This window comes from Phasianus colchicus, chromosome 13 (assembly GCF_987193195.1).
Source record: "Phasianus colchicus chromosome 13, bPhaCol1.hap1.1, whole genome shotgun sequence".
NCBI lineage: Eukaryota > Metazoa > Chordata > Aves > Galliformes > Phasianidae > Phasianus > Phasianus colchicus.
The window spans coordinates 5,012,149-5,031,871 of NC_143448.1; the positions used below are offsets into that span (position 1 = coordinate 5,012,149).

The following is a 19,723-nucleotide window of genomic DNA, read 5'->3' on the forward strand; positions in this document are numbered from 1 at the left end:
GTTTTTTTCTTCCACAAGGAGACAAGACCTCACCTATGTTAAAAAATACGTCAATTCCCTCCTTCATTTTCCCACACTAATGCATTATTGACTACAATGTACCAAACTTGCACTTGCAGTCTAACCCACTATTACAGCACCATGTATCAGTACTTTAAACATTGCTTAACAAGAAAAATATGTCAATATACAATGAAAGCTTTCATTTATGCTTTCAAATTGAGCAAACTGCTGCAAGCTATGTTGTAAATTACCCCCAAGAATGTTTAACTGGGCAAAATAGAGAACAAATTTTAGTGACATCAGACGTGACTGGATTCATAATTAGTAACACTTAACAATATATTAACTTTATCTCCATTCTATTCCAGTGACCCTTTCAGTTCTGAGCAATGTTTGCATACACTACTATAAATTATGTATCAGATTTTCCAACAAGCTCCGAGTACTTTTGTTATTTGTGAGAATTAGGTGAATTCCTAGGTCAGAATTTTTTTTATTATCCATTATAAGATAGGTTAGAGCTTCCAGAGCCCAGTTTCACTCCAGTCTCTGTTGAAGATGGAAAAGAACTGCAATGAGAATCCACGCAGCAGTCCATTGCTGCAATAAGTGATGCTACTGACTGGTGGGGCCATGCCAAACTGATCAAAAACAGGTACTAATGCCAAGTTAGCACTCTGCCTAAAGCAACTGTCAAGTAATGATAGATTAGACAAATCTGATTGCTCTATCAAAACATTCATCTCAAATCTTGATTAGTGAACCTATTGAATTATGATTAATTCACAAGAGTGCTGCTGACAGATAAGGTACTTTATCTGACAATATGTAGTAGTTGCTTTGCCTGAAGCAAAAAAGCTCTGAGTTGCTGGTAAAATAAACAGTATCAAGTACAGCACACTGAAAAGTATAATGAGGCCACATGAACCTTTTAATTTAATAAAAACTGATCTATGAGAACCTAGCTTCAGCTATGAAAAAAAATAATAAGAATAGGAAATGGAGGATGAGGGCCAGGAAATCATTGAAGTAAATAGCTGAAAAGAATGTAAGACTGCCAAAGTACAGAGTTGAATGCTGCGTAGGATGGATTGTACAGTCCTTAGGACACCTAGAATAAATCAACAAGTCCCATCTACAATCACGGCACATGGTCTCTGCACATTGCATTTCCTGGGTTTTACTGTATTCTGTAAGAGAAACACACTGCTTGTATGAGATCTACCTTGCAATTCCAATGTTTGAAACAAGTGGTTCAATACTGACATTTCTCTTGAGTACATTATTCCAGAAGAGGCATGCTTCAGTGTAAAACATCTAAAAAATATGACATTGTTTATAATTTGTTGCAAAAAATCAGCAATAGAAAAGGCATCTATCCTATTTCTGCAACTTTAAAAAACTACCTACAATTGCACTTTTGCAATTAGTAAATTGAATTTTGCAAAATTATCCAACTTCTACTGCACACCCCACTATGAGTTTGTCCAGCACAGCTTCCTTTACAGGGCAAAATGGCAATATAGTAGTTCAATTGTTCAATTCTGTTAACACTGGTACCTGGATGTGCAGGTGTGTAGACCACTAGAAAGCTCCTTGCTATTTGCAGCAGTCAGTGAGAAATAGGTACTGTAATATTCAGCTCTGACTTAATGAAGAATTCACCTTCTCTAAGTCACTTGTTAGCTTATCCTGACCTAACAATTTTACAAAAACCCTAATGCACTGTAATGATGTTTCTCTCCAGCCTGTATTAACCTTTCTGTGACTCTTTTTTCTTTCTTCTCTCTCTCACACATATTTATTTATTTTACCAAGCCTCTGTTAATCAATGTGAACTGCAGATGGGGTCAAGGAAAGCTACTTCCTCCTTTGATAGCCTCCAATGCTTTCACTCCTGGGGATAAAAATGCTTTAAATGGAGTTATATTCTAGGAAAATCAATATATGATTACTGCAAAGATTTGTATCGATTGCCCTGTTGCATTGCAAAAAGGCTAAAGAAAAATTGCATGGCACATTCCCTTCATTTTCTACTTCACAGAACTTGCTGCAAATATTTTGAGCAACTAAGAAGTGCTGGAACTATATTTAATAATCTAAACTTCTCTTTGTTTAATTCTGTTACTTGTATGCCTGCTTTGAAAAAATCCCTCCAGACATCTTCCTTATAAAGCCAGAAATCAGAGAGCTGCTTGAGATCCCAAAAACAAATGCACTGCAGTAAATATTGAGCTCTCAATAACTTCTTCAGCTTTACGTATTTGACGAAAGACTCATTTCCTATTTTCAGTGCTCACCAGAGTTGTTTGTATTTCTTCCTAACACAGGAACGACACCAAATGTTCAGCCTGGATCCTGTTTTCACAAGCTTTGCTGGTGGAGGACCTGGCCTTCCTGGCCTGGTGCAGCTTGTGTGGATGTAGCCAGAGATGGGCTTGTTCACTCCTTGAGCAACTGCAAGTACAGCTGCAGCTTCAACAAAACAGAACAAGATCTCCAAAGAAACAGATGTTCCCTCTCCCCATAAGAGACAGGGTCAAATTTGAAGCTTATTCTGATGTGTGTTGACTGCTGGACACTTCCAGACCAACGCTCCAACCAGTAAACCAGATTCAGGAGATGTGCAGTGTCATCTCGTGCTCATGCACCCATCTTATGGGCAAGTGCTAAGCTAACTTGCAATCATCTCTGTAGCGTGAAAACAGAGAAGGACAATATTAGATAAGAAATTCTTTACAGGAATATCTTTTGGGGTTTTGTTGTTGCTTTTGTTAGAATGGTATAAATGTTTCCAGACAATGGTTTCTATATGAACTTCTTGCTTCAGGTATTACAATTGGTGTGGTTTTTTTTTTGTTTGTTTTTTGTTTTTTTTTTTTAATTTAATGTTACATGACATGTTCTAAACATGAGACCATTGGTTTTTACAATTTGAATTAATAATTTAATAACATTAAATAAAGTAACATATGATGATACTTCCAAGTCACTGTGGATAAGTTACTGCATTTCTCTGTTCAATGGTTTCCTGAAGGATATTATTATTTAACTCTTTCGTAAATTATTCAGATCTACTGCCAGAATGTACCACGGAAGGCCTCAGATAATGATGTTTATTACTGGTGAGTAGAAATTATAACAATGAAATTCCATTTTTAGAAGGGACTAAATTTGTACCACGATGTGTGCATTTAGGGAAATACCTACACGATTCATTTGAAGTCTGTGAAGAAATAATACCAAGTTAGAATTTAAAACTATCCCAACTTGTTGCTATCATTTCCAAACGACACTTGTAAATCCCTTCAGCCAATTCCTGTACCCTAACTGATCAGGGGTTGCTAGTCCGATCCCTCCTGACCACAAAACACGTCACTCCAATCTGATTATTTTTACATTTGAGTCATTCACATCTTGTCTCACAGTCAGGTTTTATTTTTACTGTCGTTCCGCTTAAAAGAAGGAAAAAATGTAAAGAATGAAGGGATTTTTCAAAACATGTTGACGAATGTAAAATTCCTTAGATTCTTACTCCCCTCTCTGGTTTCATTCAGCAGTGGCTTTGTAGTCTCACTAACACTTCTGTACAAAGATCTTTTAAAAGCCTTTCTTTCTCCGCTCCTCTTGCCAGAAGTTGATCATCCTACATGTATGTTTTATGACCTTTGTCCTTTTCCTGCAAGTCTTTAGTTTAACCTTTGCTATGTGCCTTCCTCTTTCCGTTCCTTTCCTCATCCCCAACATTCTCAGTGTTGAAGGAGTCCCGAGGACAGCACAGTGGCTCCTTCTGTTGCTGACATTTTTCTATTTCAGGAATGCTGTCCATTATTTCAATTTCAATTACATTAAAAGGTGTTCTGCAGCATACTCCATTACAGTAACTCCTGGGATTCTTTAGGCTTTTCTCATGTGGCTGATTTTCATCCTTAATAAATTCCTGACACTAAGTTTCCTTTGCTAATAATCTGCAACTTGTTCTCTGCAGTAGGTGCTAAACATACTGATTAAAAGACAAAGTGATGATATTTATGAAAGGAAAGGGTAATACTATGCTACATTCAGTTCATGAAATTAACATTTAGCATTTTTTCTTGTGTAGCTATGTATGTGTAGAAAAAAATTAAAATTCAATTTGAGAAGAGTTTCTAACAGCTCAGTAATTGGGATGTCTGGCTACGTAAGTGTTCTGGAGGGAGATAACAAAGACTGGGAATAAGGTTTGTTGCCAGATTATGATTTATGTTAATTACCAGGTGAATGAAGGGTCCCAAGTAGTCTATTTGTATAATTGCACTTTTGACATTGCTCAAAGAGTGCCTGGAGCAAGAGATAGGCACATCTTTTTATGGAATGTATATATAAGCAGAGTAACTACATATATGGCACTTGAGCACATGTGAGAACTTGTCTCCGTTAATTAGATGTTGAAATGGAAAGAGTTAGCTGCTCAGCTTTTTAGAAATATGAATTTCTGCATTTTCCCATCCTTCCCCCACAGCCCAGCACTGCTCTGCACACAGCATGGCACTGCCAGCCATGCCTGCTGCACATCAGTGCTCATGGCCTCTGCTCAGGGCTCCAGAACAAGCACTTACTGTTACAAGGCACACCTGCATGATAAACCACCACAAATACAGCACTGCACACACTGAGCACTTAACAAACCAGCTAAGAACCTCCTTCACTCATGTTTGGAGGTCAAGATCCATATATACCTGTTTCTCCCTCCTTCAGTAGGCATCTGCCAATGACAGAACACAGAGAGTTTGATGGACACTTGGTCTGAACCAAAGCCACTTCTCATATGTTTATCCCTAAATTGTCCAATGTATCTAAGTGCCGATGGGCTGCTGTTGTGTTGATGAATGTGCATGGGTGCCATTTTTTTCCACATGGAAGAACTCAGTGACACACCTTTGCTTCCTATGCACTCCCATGTGAGACATGTGGCCAGACTGCCCCTCTGCTGCCATCTGTCACACACAGTAACAAAATATAACAGGTACTGGTAGGAAGGTTCAAATTCTACTGCTGTGCCACCAACATCTGCCTCTGACATCGTGGGGCAACATAATAAAATAGGAGGCACTACTTTCAGAGCAGCCCCTGTATCTACACATGCCCTGTTAAATCAATTTCACTAGTCAGTATGTTCACAGATGCAAAGAGGCTTTTTCCTGATAAAAAGAAGTAACATATAAGGTAACTTTATATTTTAATAATCCTGCATTTACCTCTGCAAAAGCAAACAAAGTGAATATGATTTGAACTGAACACCGTGCGTCCAGAAGGACTGGCTGTCAAAACACCACTTAGATTTATAAGGCTTTCTAAGGCAAATGCAAAACTTGACACAACATTTCTAAATGGAGTTGCTCACATTACTTCTCCTGCCAATTTATGTCAGGTACCGTACACTTTTTTTAGAGGGGAAAATTCATTACCAGGAAAGAGCAAAGGTGTTTTTATCTTCTCTCTCTCATTTTGAAAGCTGCAGACCAGTATTTGCCACCAAATATTGCCAGTTTATCTCCACTTTATAATAATAAATAAATAATAATTCCCATAGAAAAAGATTATATTTCCTAATGCACAATTCCTGAAGCCAATCCCCAAACCATGGCTGAAGGACATGGATGTTGTCAGAGCTATGGAGTTCTGGACAACTCCACACCTCCTTACAGACAAACAAAGCTTCATGCCATGTATCTCAGCAACTGTGTGTGTTCTCAAATGCACACTCCTCCCTATCCAAAGATGCCATAAAGATGAATTGCAGCCTTGGTCCAACTTTCCAGGTATTCCCAAAATTCCTGGAACACTACCTAGTGTTCCATGTCTTTGTTCCTCTGAATCCAGCAGAGCTATCACAGTTCACACTAGGTGAGAATCTGACTGAAATTTATATGTCAACTAAGGCTGCTTTCAGAAGGATAAGATGTTTACAACAAGGCATGGTGGTACTAAAACGAAGACTGGTGCTCCTTCCTGTGTCAGATGAATCATCTGAACGGCTCTGAGATATGCAAGGGGACACAGCAACTAAAACCTCCTCCTCCTCCTCACAAAAAAAACCAACAGCCCACAGTCTTTTCCCCACTCTAAACAGGCAGCCAACCAAGCTAGCACAACAGGCGGTGTTTGGCTCACAGCCGGGCAGCTCAGGGAATTTCCTGCCATTTGATGAACAGCAGTGACTGACCACAACACCGAGAACATGGCAACACCTGCCCAAGTAAAGGTGAAGTGCTGGCTGAGGATGAATCAGACCTCAGCGGCATGAAGAACGTCGTGCAGACACTGGGGCACCACGAGGCAGTCAGTGGAGGTGCAATTATCATCTCCGTTAGAAGGGAGGTCAAGCTTTTACAAGATTAAGTATCATATTAGGTATTGTTCTAATTAAACCAGATTAAAGGTATCACTCAAAATCTAGAGTAATTAACAGCAACCCTGTGAAACACCCTGGGCAGTAGTAAACAATTCAAGAGCAAAGCTCTAGATTAAAAAAAAAATCGTATGTATACATACATATAAGTATATAAACATTCACACACACTTATTTTAGCGGTTTCAGGAAAGCATTAAGTTAAAATTTAATATACACAAATTTCCAGACCTCTTTTACTCTGCATAAATAATTGCTATTCCTGTATAATCTATGAGTAAAAATCTGGTTTTGTTACATCTAGAGACACAATTTCTTCAATGTGCAGAACTGTACAGTTTATTAAATAAACACAAACTGGGATATAATGGCATACATTTGTTTTCATTACAAGTAGTAATGCAATATTTCTCTAAGGCTTACTACATTAGCATTTCTTTCCACGTTCCAAATGCCTTTGAACTTTCTGAAAAGCTACATCTGTTAGCTCGCTTGTATACAGCCGAAACTTACCAAGCGAATTAACTTTTAATATAAATTGCTTTGTTCACTATTAAGATTGATGTTGGACACACTGTACTGTAAGTTGCAAACTGCAATTACAATTCGCTGCAATTATCTCTGGTTGTTAATAGCACAAGATAGCATGTCACTTTCTACCAAGTGTATAATTTATCATTTGTTTGGGTGTTTTTTTTTTCCCCCCATGAACTCTTGTGGTATTCCAAATGTATAATCTTGTTGTATTTATTTCCCAGTGGTCCAACAAAATGCACAGCAAGTGCTGACTAGAACAAACTAAAAGGCAGTGCTATTGACAAGCCGTCACTTGAGGGGTAATGAACACCCTGCCTCTACTTTCACCTCACCAAACTAACAGCTTTAATTTATGATAAAGCAAACGAGAGACAACCTCCAGTTTTATTATACCCTCAGTGCTGTTTCAAATAAAGTAATTAGAAGGTCAAGAGGCAGGTCTAGAAAGCCAAATACAAATGCAAGCCCTCTGCACTGACATTTTTAAAAAATCTTGACTGTTCAAAGAGCATTTTATCCATTCCTCGTCTGCAGCGCAGCACAGGGCAGATTTTACCACCGTAACCAATCTGAAACAGCGCAGTTCAATTCTCTGCTCAGTAATTAAGCCCATATGTTAAGAGATACCTAGCAATGTCCCTTCCCATGCCTTTCATTTGAAAGAAAGGCACAGGTGAGTTTTAAAAACATTTTCTTAAAAGCTTTTCACACAAAATGAAGTGGTTTCAGCCTTTTTATCCATGCATGTGGGATTCCATAACTACATAGGAGAGAAATATCTGAAGATAATAATTATGTCAGAAAAACAAGTTAAAAGCCTCTAAAAGCTTATTTACAATTAGGAGAATAAACTTCTCCTCGAGCTGTTGAAGAACTAGTTTTTCTTGAGCTCTTGGAAGAGGCACATAACTAAATTTGGCCTTCGTTGTATTGTTGTATAAATATTTACAACTAGAGATATATAATTATGCTAATACAGCACGTCTCCGCTTTCATTATATGATATCATCTTGAATTTAAATTTCTTTCATTCAAAAGTATCTCATAACACCTTAGAAGCCAGTCAGAATTGTTCCTCAGCTAGATACGAATGAAATCTACACAATTAGACATTCTTATTAAGCAACCATATGTCTTAAATTACATCAAAGCATGCTCCAGTGTATTACTACAGTTCTGTTATATGTTGATTGGAAAATTACTTCCCATTAAGAACCTGTTTTTGTTGAGCCTTTGATGAGTTGTCTTAGACTGGCTTCTCGACTTGAGATAAATCACTGAACTCCAGCCAGGTCTGAATAAAAGGCAGCAGCTGCTCACCACAGAGCAGCAGTTTAGGAAAGACAAATCTGAGTCCAAACGAAATAGGTGGGGAACTGAAATGGAATACGGCCATTTGAACAAAGACCCTGCTCTTCACCTAAGTGCTTGTAGAATGTGTGCTGGAGATTGCCACAATACTTAGCAGACAGAACTTTGCCTCATTTAAGATACTATCATTCCACCAGTCCTAGGAATTAATGCGAACCAGGAACAGAGAGTGCCACCTGCAGACTCACCTCACACACCAGTTCAGAGCCAACCTCTGTACTGCATTCCTGTTGGACCATCCAGTCAGCTTGTTCATATTGCCTTGGCTGAACTTCATGGGAGAATTCGCCGTCTAAAGTTTATCTGACTCCCTCCAGAACTACAGGTCTTGGTTACTGGTAGTATTTCTGTGTAACAGAGGTATTAGATGACTCTGCTACAATGCACACCAAAAATGCACACCCTTGGAAGTTAGGGCAAAGGTCTCACGAGTGCATGCATAAGGAAACACTGAACTTGCCCAAGTATTTGGGCATTAAGGATTTTTTTTTGCTTTCAGTACTAAGTTTTGGTAAGCTTGTCTTACATAATGGCCTTTCAATTAAGATTCTGTTGCATCGCTTTTTCTCAAAGTCATTTTTACACCATCGTGGCACATTCATATAGCAAGTGCAATTATACTTAATGACATAAGTGGTGTAAATGTGTAATTATATAATTAGAACACACAGTTATGTTGTAAATGCCCTTGTGGGACTGAAGAAGGCCCAGAACATACCGTACACATACATGGGAGTTAACACAGCTCAGCTGCCACAACTGAAGTTTTTAGACACTACACAAAAGGAGTTGCCTCAGAGGTTTTCTTACAAGAGCTGTCCAAATGACAGTTCTTTATAAAAACTATTATAAATGGCTTCCACTTTCCCTGTTCCATAGTTGCTAACAGCAATTTTTAAGTTTGTAGCACTGCCAGGGATGGGGGGAAGCCTGAACTACTGCAGTGAAGGCAAAGAGGGAGTTACATTCTGGTGAACAAGACTTCTTTCTGACTCCACATTTTAATTACTAGTCCTTCAGTTATGTGTTATTTGTTCAAAATTCAGTTACACAATGTAAATGACCAAATAACGTGTTTTCTCACAGGCTTATTCCATATATAAAAACAAACAACGTCACACAAATGTGTGGTACTCCGAACTGTGAAGTTTTATCTGGTTCACCTGAAAAGCCTGAAGTTATCTGAATTCGGACTAAAGTCTTTCACAGTGAAACTGCGATCAGCTTTTTCCTAATGACCTTTAGGGTCTATTTTTCCAAATTGGTGTTTACTCTGTGAGGTTAAATTTCTTTTTTTGAGCGACATACTCCCAGGTAACATTCACCACCAGTCATATAGCGAGCACCTTTTTATCTTACTTTGCAGGTCAACAGCACTGCAAAGATAGCTTTCTTTGTCAGCTTTTCCCACAGAAACCCCAGCTCTGCAGCTTCCACTTTCAAAGTACCCTCAGGGTCAGTGAATTCTTTACTAAGATGCAGCTGAAGCCAGTGGCTGCCCCTTTGCTGTCCCCTTGCCCCCCCTCAGCCCTTCCATCTTATGTTTATTACTTCCCTTCTTGAAGTGGGCTGTGCGCTACGCGGTGAATACAAGAGGTGTATAAACATGGCACAGAAGTCTAAAAAAATACACAAGAAATGGATCAGAAAGTTCAGAATACAGTACAGAAACATCACATGCCTCTACTGCTCATGTTAAAATACTATAGCTGATGTCTATGTGTAGTAAGCAAAAGAGAAGTGAAACTGTGTGCTCTTAGTGGCACAGCAGGTAAGGATGTGTGTGCATACAAAAAACTAAACCTTTGAAAGAAAGACAGTAGGCACTCTCCCTTATAGCATTTGCTGCTGAAATGCAATCTAAATCATAATTAAGACATTTTTTTAGAATCTCTCTATATATTTTAAAACATCACCTTTTTGATTCAGATATCACCAATGCTAAGCATAACAGCAGCTATCTTCAAACTGCTATATAAAGATTGCAAGCGTTAGAGGAAGTACTGAGGATATAAGGAAATCTGGGAATCAGTCAAAGATGTTGGTATGCAGGAGTGAAGATAGACCAGCTGGTCCTACTGCTTCAGCTGGTTTCCAGAGGGCCAGGAAGAAATTAGTCTCAGACTTCAGTTGAAAGAACACCTGGACATTAACCTGGGGCACCGATTCCCTTATGAACAAGGTAATCTTTGTTTCCTCACCAATACATCTAGAAACTAAAAAATGACTATTAAAAAAAATCCTTGCTCCCCAGTGTCCTTAAATCACTTAAGTTCAATAAAGAAGAAAGAAGTATTTATGAAGAGGCTAAGGGAAAAACACAACAACCAGGCATGCTCTAACATAGAGATAAATGTGAAAAAAAATTGCAGTAACATCTCTGGTCCCCTTGACAGAAAATACATGGACAAATCCAGAGATCTTGAAGTCTGCATCTAATTTATTTCCAGTAAAGAAAATGTTAAGGAGTTGCTGCTTTCCTCAAACATTTGGCTTCTAGGATCAACATGGACCACCAGGTAAGGGAGGTCAGTACTGGGGTAAACAGTTTCTACACTGAAAATGATGTTGGTCTCAAAATATAAACCGTGCCACATTTTGGCTACTAGCCTGTATTTTCTCCTCCTTGGAGATTTTGCCCTGGGATGCTGAACGAGAACATTATCTGTGTTTGCACATTTAGGATATCCAAAAAGGACTACTGCAGAAGTTTCATAGTCATTCACAAAAGCTCACCTATGGATAAGTAGAAACAGTGGTGTGTGAATCATGTTGTATTTAGCAGCAGTGCTATTCAGACTGCCAAATACCTCCCAAACCCAAGACTAAACCTCTGTACGTCTGCTGCACCACACGCTGCCCTTCAGAAATCTGCAACAGGAAATACTAACGAACTAAAAGAAATTGTGACTTCTTCCCCTATAAACAATGTTTTTGGAAAAAATTCAATATATTTTCCAGAGAAGAAATCATATTCTTAGAAGATATTTGATTGCTTTGCAAATCAAAAGGGAGATATATTATTAAAAAAAAAAAAAAAGTATTAGAAGTTTGTCTTTAGTTTCTTTCATCTTATGCTGAGGAAAAATAAAATAGGAACATCTTTACACCTACACAAATACAGATAAAAAAAAATCTATTAGCCACTCGAATTGGAAACAAATCTGATAGAACTGATTGCTTTTAGTGATTAAATTAATATATCAATAGTTTTTATTAAACTGTTCATACATTTTTTAAAGCAAAAATCAAATTCTATTACAAAGTTGGACCGAATCCTCCTTGCCACTTTATTTTTTCCCTTTCATTCCTAGTGCAGAGGCACTTTTGTGGTATTTTCACTCTTCTCTGGGCAGCAAGCAACTCCTTGCCGTAGCCCTTGATGATGGATATTGGTAAATTCTTATAAAAAAATTACTTGAGGAGCAGGAAACCTAGGTAATGTGTATGCAGAAGGATCAAGAGAGGAATGGAAGGGAGAAGCAAATGGAAACCACTGCAGGCTGAAGAAGTTGGAGAAACCCACCATGAAACAGAAACTGTCAGCTAGGATCCAGCTACATGCTTCATTTTTATATGTTGGATAGTGGTGCTTCTCCTGGGCTAAAGAACTTCCTGTTTCTCCAGCAGAAAATTCAAACTCCAGAACTAGTTTTGCATTATCACTTACATTTTCAAATGACTATCTTTTTCTACTGCTGATTACTGCAATACAGCATATAGCATCTTTTACCTTCCTTTTCGGATAATAGTTAGATGATGAGCCATTTCCTTGCTACCCTGTGTAAATAACTGCATATCAGTCACAGAAGCACATGTTTGCAAAGTTTCCTAGAGTAGTCACCATCTCACCATGCACTTTAGTTCAAGCCCCTGGCTTGAGCTGCTTCACTGTTTTGAATTAGTTGTAACCATCTTCCTTCAGATGTCATGGAACAGAAACAAAGTACTCCTCTCCCCATGGCAGATTTCTTACTCTTGTAAAGCACTACAAATGTGATTCCAGCCAGATGGAGGAGTTTTCCATTTTTGGGTCAATCTTCATTTGCATCCTATACACACACTAAAGATGTATATTTTATCCTTCATTCAGTTCATAGAAGTACATGAAAGACACTTCCTAGAAATTCTTTGCTACAGCTTCTGATTCATGATGTATTTCATGGAAGACATATTTTAGGTTGTCCATCCTTTGATTTCCCACAGAAACTAATAAATAATCAACAAAAATATGATTAAAGACATTGCTTCAAGTCTCAGCCAAAATGAATACTAGCTAGTTGAAAATCTTTCTGATCCAAATCTGTTTATCTTAGAAACAGAATTCTAACTTAGGTTTTAAAAAGCCTGATGAAGGGCTCAGCTAAGTTTTGACATGATGTTTTCATATTCAAAATATCTCTTGAAATAAGAGGGAAAAGAAAATGAAACTTGAAATTGTAGAAGGATGAAATAGAACATCAAGTAGAAAGGGAAATTACTCATCTATAATTGCAATTCTCTACCAAAAAATCCTCTCAAATAATACTGAACCACTAACTGATGTATATTTGATGGTGAACTCTGCTTTAAGACTTTGTTTAGGTAACTCTAAGAGCACGGACAACAATAGATAATGGGTTAAAAATATTCTAACTCATGTCTCGCTTTTAGAATCAAGAGGTGAGGAAAAAATAAAATTAAAACTTCAAACTGAGAATTTCCTGTAATTCAATTCTCCGTGAGTCTATCTATTTATCTAAACCTCTGTTCCAAACTTCTCAAACATATTCAACAAATTGGGAAGTCAGTTTATATGATGTTTATTTGGAAAATATACATGGGACTTATTCCTTGTCTAAACTTTCTTTTACAAGCACAGGAAAAATACAAAAGATCTAGTTAAAGAATATCATTTGTCAAAACATAAATGACCTCTAGCCTTGGTCAAGAAGTATTTATTTTTATATAGGCCAACCTGAGATACTTTTATGGATCAGTTATTGCTATCTGTAACGCCCAAGGTCTGACATGTGAACCCTGCATTTTGTTAGAGCAGACCAGTTTTAGCTCTGAGGAACAGCATCAACTGAGTAAACACAAGAGGAAGCATCAAAGGAAGGCACGCTTTGTAAGAAGCTGAGAAGCACTAATTGCAACTTCCAGCTGTTTTCTTACAAAATTATTGCTCATAATTGAGTAGCAACTATTGTTAAAAGTTGATCTATAACTCAGTACAATACAATGACGTGTATTTGTCAACTCCATTATATATACTTATTTGGGCCACTACACACACTTTAGTAAACTATTACTAATTGTTTAAGTATTTATTTAATTGGTGTCATTTTCATCTGCATTTGAAAAAGAATTGAAAATGCACAAGATAATAATTTTTCGAATAGCTGTTTTTAATTAAAAACGCAGTGCGCTGGATAGATCAACTTGTTTTTTCATGTCCGGCAATCTTTAAAGCCTGTAGCTCAAGTCCTCTTAGATATCAATTTATTTAAAGGTTCGAAGAGGAAAATAAGCTTTCCTGCATTTTCAATTCTCAATTGGATTCTCAGCTTTGAATGAATTAGTCATTGAACTGAACCGTAATGGAGAAAAAACTCTGCATGCTGCTACTGCTGCCAAAAGCCAGCTTAGCAGTTCAGCAGAGTTGCTCCAGGTGTTTAACTCTTTCAGTTGTGAGACTTTCTTTAAAACTTCAGCTGTAAACAAGCGTGCTGCTAAGTTACTGGTTTACTTCCAAAGGTTTTCAGCCATCATAAGAAGTCTGTTTGGTAGCACTGACTCATGTTTATTTTTACATGCTTGCTTTAAAACACAGCGACTTGAATATAAAACGTTTGTAATTCATTTCCTTCAAACTGTGGGTTTTTTGTTTGTTTTTGTGGCTCTAACCTCTATTTAAACTTATACTTCTTGAAAAAAAAAAAATCCCACGAACTTGATTTCACTATGTAAATTCTCCTCTAACAGCTTTCCTTAAGGTCTTAGGAAAACAGGCAAAAAACCCATGGTTTCCTATAGCTTCCTTTGGTTTGGGGACTCAGCCTGTCCTGCTCAGCTGCTGTGCAGGTACACTTTATATAACTTTTACAGCTGGGGCACACAATTCTTAACTCGAATGTTTCAGAAGCAAATTTTACTTCTTAAAAGCACCTGCTGTAACTATACAAACATGGGCCCAACCAGAGCAACAAAATGCCTCTTCCTGAACGCCACGGAGATGCAGCATGGATGTAACAAGCCCAGAAGTCTACAAAACCCTTTTATTTATTTTTTTTTTTAATGAGTTTTACATGTTACTTAACACTCCAGTTAGAAAACTTTCTGTTAACAGTGACTGTTTGCAGCTTAGAACTCCTTACGACATATAGACATGCAGCTGTTTGAGGAACATTCAGCTGGAAATGGCTGAGTGGTACAGTTTGCCTATAATCAGTAGGAACTGCTCATCTTTCAACACATCCATTCTTACAGAAAATCAAAATACTGGAAGTTCACAGACAAGGAAAATGCAGTGCTCCCAAGAACTGTGTTTTACCAACAGAACTACCTTGTTAGTACCCTTTTCATCTGACTAGTAGCGACTGTGTTCTCAGAAAAGTGAGTCTGTAAAACCAGTAGAGGCACAGTACCCAACAACAACACAAAGATTAAATTAATCCTTGTGCAGGGAAACTCTGAAGACAGCAGTCAAATGTGACACGCTGTTAATACACTCTATGTGGAAATAGCTGACTTCAGTTGCTGCTGACAAAAAGAACATTTCCATTTATTACATAACTGAAATGTTCTTTCTTTGCTCTCCCCAGTGCAAAGATGGCACCTTTTCTCCTTGTGGTCTACAGATGATACACAAAATAATTTTACAGACTTTCAAATAAATTTGGCAAGAGAAAGTTGAGGATTAAAGTAGCAAAGTAGGTACACCTCGACAGTAAACAGATCACACCTTTGAAATGTTTTCATTCATTATATACATTATAGGAGGAAACAACAGCATTGGAGCACTGTCACAACAGTATCTGCTCTAGCAAAAAAGATCTAGTTTTACTGAAAGATAACCTGACACCTGTCCTTAAATGAAGGAGAGAAGGAAGTTTAACATCTGCTGCTGAAAGGACATTCCTAACAGAGCACCTTAATCCAGCTTCCATGCACTAAAAGAAGCCACAAAAAAATCTGTGGATGTTTGCTGTTCCCAGCATCCTCCAAGCACAACATGCTGGTGTAGTGCAAACACATCCTTTAGCTTATGAATGAATGTAATTTTAAATGCACCTTATGCATGGAGGCTGGCAGTCTGCTCTCCTGTCCGTACAAGCCAGCTAATGTTTCCTCACATTTCACAGACTCACCCAGCCTCTTTCAGTGTTCCTGCAAGGACTACAAGATTTCAGCTGGAATCCCCAGAACAAAGCACAGAACACTGAAAAACTCAGCCCTCAGCCTTCAATACTTCAAACAACTAGCTCATAAGCTAACTAAATGAAAAAAAGAGGCAATTAAAAATTACAGAAAGCCCAAATGTCTGTCTCTGTGTTCTCCACGCAATTTGTCTGAAATCTGTTAACTAAAATTTAAAGAAATATTTCTCTATAGGAGCCCACTGTGCATATTCCATAGGGTTGTGGTGTTTAAGGGCAAGGCGTCAACCACATCAGGTGTCTGAGTACAACCAGCAAACTGAGCATCAGTACAGAGGCACATCCAAGCACCAAGTAAATTCTAGCAATGAGGAAGGGAATGCAAACACTTGCATTCTTGTTGATTAAGTTGATTAAAGATCCTTTGTGCTACTTTTACTCATCAACTATGCAGACAGGAAAATATATTTTCAGTTGAAAGTACAGATCACCTACAAACCATTTTAACATGGGAACTGAAACTACTCAGCTTTACCCCAGATATTCTGTGCTTGCAGATATTCAAAACATCAAGCATCACCACATGCAACAGCTGTATATGGAGTTAGGAGTTGCAGTACAGTAGGGTGAAGAAAAAGCCAATGCAGATGTGCAAATCAGCAATCCTAACTGAACAGCTGTTGGATGTAAGAAGGGAGCTGGAGGCATGTGTTACCCTGCATGAGTGATGAGTGTGAATGGTGAACCCTATAAATCAAATGCAAACAAAGCTTTCCTTACTTACCCTCTATTTAGAAGGAATATAAAAAATATCTGCTCAGAGATGCCTCTTGATATCTTGCAACAGCCCAACTAAAAGTGTAATAACTAAACCCAGTGCACGTACAAATAAAGTTACTGAGTCCAAACTGTATCATTATTCCTCCCTATATTCCTCCAATTTGTTTTGTTCCACTTAAAAAAATCTGGAATACTGTAATAAATACTTACACATTGAGAACAGAATATACTGATATATAAAATAGAATATAAATAACAGCAGAATTGCCAAGAATGCATCATGGCAATAACAGATATTGCTGGCAAGTGCCATAAACAATCATTACCTGGTGCTAGCCAGTCATATACACTGAGAAACAATGAAAACAGACATCTAGAACTCAAATTATAAACCAGAACCGTACCCTCCCCCAACTGTTCATAGTTGATCCCCAGCTGTACCTAATTTTCATATGATTTTTAGATCACTTCTCCGAAATGGATTACGTGTGCTCTCTGTGATCCCAGCTGCTATTTGTAGCACCACATCTGAAACAAGAGAAACTTCTATGAAGCTCCTGATTGAAACCCTGGGTCTTCTGAAGTTAACAGCAAAGTTCTCACAGACATCAACATGGCCCTGTATTTCTTCCTATTAGGAAACTTAAATAATGCAAAATATGAATAAAATTGGCAAGCTCCAGCAAAGACTAAAATACAGTGCTACTGTCTGAACCATATTCCCTGTCTTGAAGACTAAAGGCTGAGTAGCAGCTAGGGTGAGTGAAGGAACTACACAGCAAAGTGCAGGAACACAAGTCTGCAGTGAAGGGCTTTGTGCATCTTACAGCTCAGTCTTACTCACTCTCAAGTCAGACCTACTAATAAGACCCCAAAGCATGCATTTTGTTTAATACAACCCACAATATTTTCAATGCGTGCTGGCTTTGAAGTCTGAAGTGTTTTAAAATTCTAAAAGCTAAAAAGGGCCAATTTTTGCATTTATAGAAACTGCTTAATTACTGTATTATAGTAAAGAGGGAAAAAAAACAGAAAAACTTTTCTGTGATGAGCAATAATCATACCCTGCCTTCAACCACAGCCACTCCTCTTCTCTGAAATAGGAACTAGTTGTTTCTGACAATGCTTTTTAGCTGTAGGAACATAGTTAACAGTTTGACTTGTTCTGCAAGTCGCTTTTAATTGCTTTAATGTTTGAAAAAATGTGATGATTATTATGCAGCTCTCCCAACCCTGTTGACAGCATCATAACAGAAACATCATATTAGAGTACACTTTCACAGCATAAACAATAAACTACGTCTTGGAAACTGGCCACGTGGATATTAACAGTAAAAGTGGAATGAAAAAAGATAAATTGCCACAGTAAAATGGCAATAATTACTCATTTTGATGATTGTTTTCAGAGCCATGCGCTACTCTGCTGTATGACACACCAGTTTTTCCTACAGGACTCTGGAGAGTAGGGAGATATTTCTGGAAGCTTACAGAACACTGTCCAGCCATTCTGCTTTTCATCTGCCTTCTGGAGGTGGGTATGTGGATTTGCACAGGTGGATGGCTGAGTTTATCTCAGACCTTTTCCTCAAGCTATTTACCCTTCAGCCTGCTCAGATTTTCCACAGTACATTTCAGAGCTGCACAGGATGAGCTCAGAGCATAAATCCTATTGTTTGTAAACAGCATCTGTGCACTAGACTCCTACACACACCTTCAAAACTTTTTGACTTTGCCTTTAATACTCTTCATTACCTTTCTGAAGTAGGCTAAGCTGAGGAAATCTTGGCTGCTCACACTCCAGCCTATGAATCAGTGGAGAAATCCACAGAACTTTGCTGAAAGACAGAGACTGATGTGCTTTTGATTGTAAACGAAGGTTGAATTCTGCGGTCTACAGACCAATACAGATTTCCACCAGGATTTACTTCAGATCCTGGAACCAACAGTGCTGCTCAGCCAGGTCCCAGCAGCAGCAGGAGCTCAGGGTGACACTCCTGGCCCACACCACAAGCCAGCATGCTCCAAAAATATGGGGTTGTGTGGGCCAGGGAAGGTCTTATTACAGTGGACAGAATGGGATCCCCCCCTCCAAGTACACAATATATCTACATATGCTGAATTAATATTAATATATGCTGTATATAAGCTCTGTATGTATATTCAGTTTAAGACAAGCTCAGCTAACGTTATTTTGATTGCTTTTCCAAATGCCAACATTGGCCATGAATTTTAGCTCAGCTGTATCAGGATTTAGGCTTCCTAACTTACCCAGCCTGAAGGAATGCAAGCTCTGCCATTTCTGAGACACATATTCTGTCCACCTTGATCCTGCACATGCTGAAGGCCAGCAGTCTCACTGTATGCAAAATGGCTATGGCCCTTCTCTTTATACGTAATAGCTTTCCAAGATATCTACAAGCTCTGCTAGGGAAAAACAAGTTTGAAAGACACAATCAACTACCTTGATTCAAACCTTTTCTCACATTTACTAGCACATTCTAATCTATTTCTTTTTTGAGATATAAGGGTACTGGTACAAAGTCTAGAGAACATGCTTCTAAATTTGTACAGCCAAGATTGTGGAGACTCAAGATTTTGCAAGTCCCAGAAGAGGCATATTGAGATATAAATGGCAGATGTGTAATATTCCTCAGCTAACTGATCTGGCAGCAGAAACTCAGAAGATGGCTTCAGAATTCCTGAAAAACAGAGCTTCTAAAGGAGCACAGCATCAGTATCACTGCAGTGCTTACAGCCTTGAGGACATGAGAAGAAACATCAGCATTTCACCAGCCTTTCACTCTCTGGTCCTCCTCTACTTATTTGTACTGAGGCCAAATCTGTACCTCTTGTTTGCAGTCAGCATACAACCCTCCATTAAAATCTGAACAGGAGAGAGTTTTGCTCGAAGTCTAAGTGTTTTAATGAATGAACTTTAACCTCCCCAAGTGTAACAGTGCAGATTCATTTGTCAGCCATATTAAACACAGATCTTAAAGACTTCACATTATTAGAAGCTTAGTCTAATATTTGCATAGAAACTAGTATTATACTATTAGAGAAACGTCTGTCAACTGTATTTAGGGTTTTTAAGAACCTAAGAGTTAATGAGATGCTATGCTTTGTGTTCTTGACAATGCCCACTAGATTATGCCTGTGTCCTACAAATCCTGCCGTTATTATAATGGCACAGAGTACAAAGCACAGCATTTACATTTTATCACTCTTATAAAACATTCAACAAGATTTTCTCTCAAAAATAACACTTTTGGGGGATATG

At 38.1% G+C, this 19,723-nt stretch overlaps 1 protein-coding gene across 5 annotated transcripts in view; it reads right to left on the reverse strand.

Annotated features, from left to right (window-relative positions):
- Window positions 1-19,723, reverse strand: part of FTO (FTO alpha-ketoglutarate dependent dioxygenase) — a 228,494-nt gene that overhangs the window by 67,477 nt on the left and 141,294 nt on the right. The window contains exon 9 of one of the 5 annotated variants that reach the window (XM_090149894.1): window positions 16,854-16,971. The exons of the other annotated variants lie outside the window; for them this stretch is intronic. Coding sequence (XP_090006020.1) covers window positions 16,926-16,971 — 46 coding nt within the window. The 3' untranslated portion in view covers window positions 16,854-16,925. Of the gene's footprint in view, window positions 1-16,853; window positions 16,972-19,723 lie in introns of those variants that run through there. 5 annotated transcript variants of the gene reach the window in all.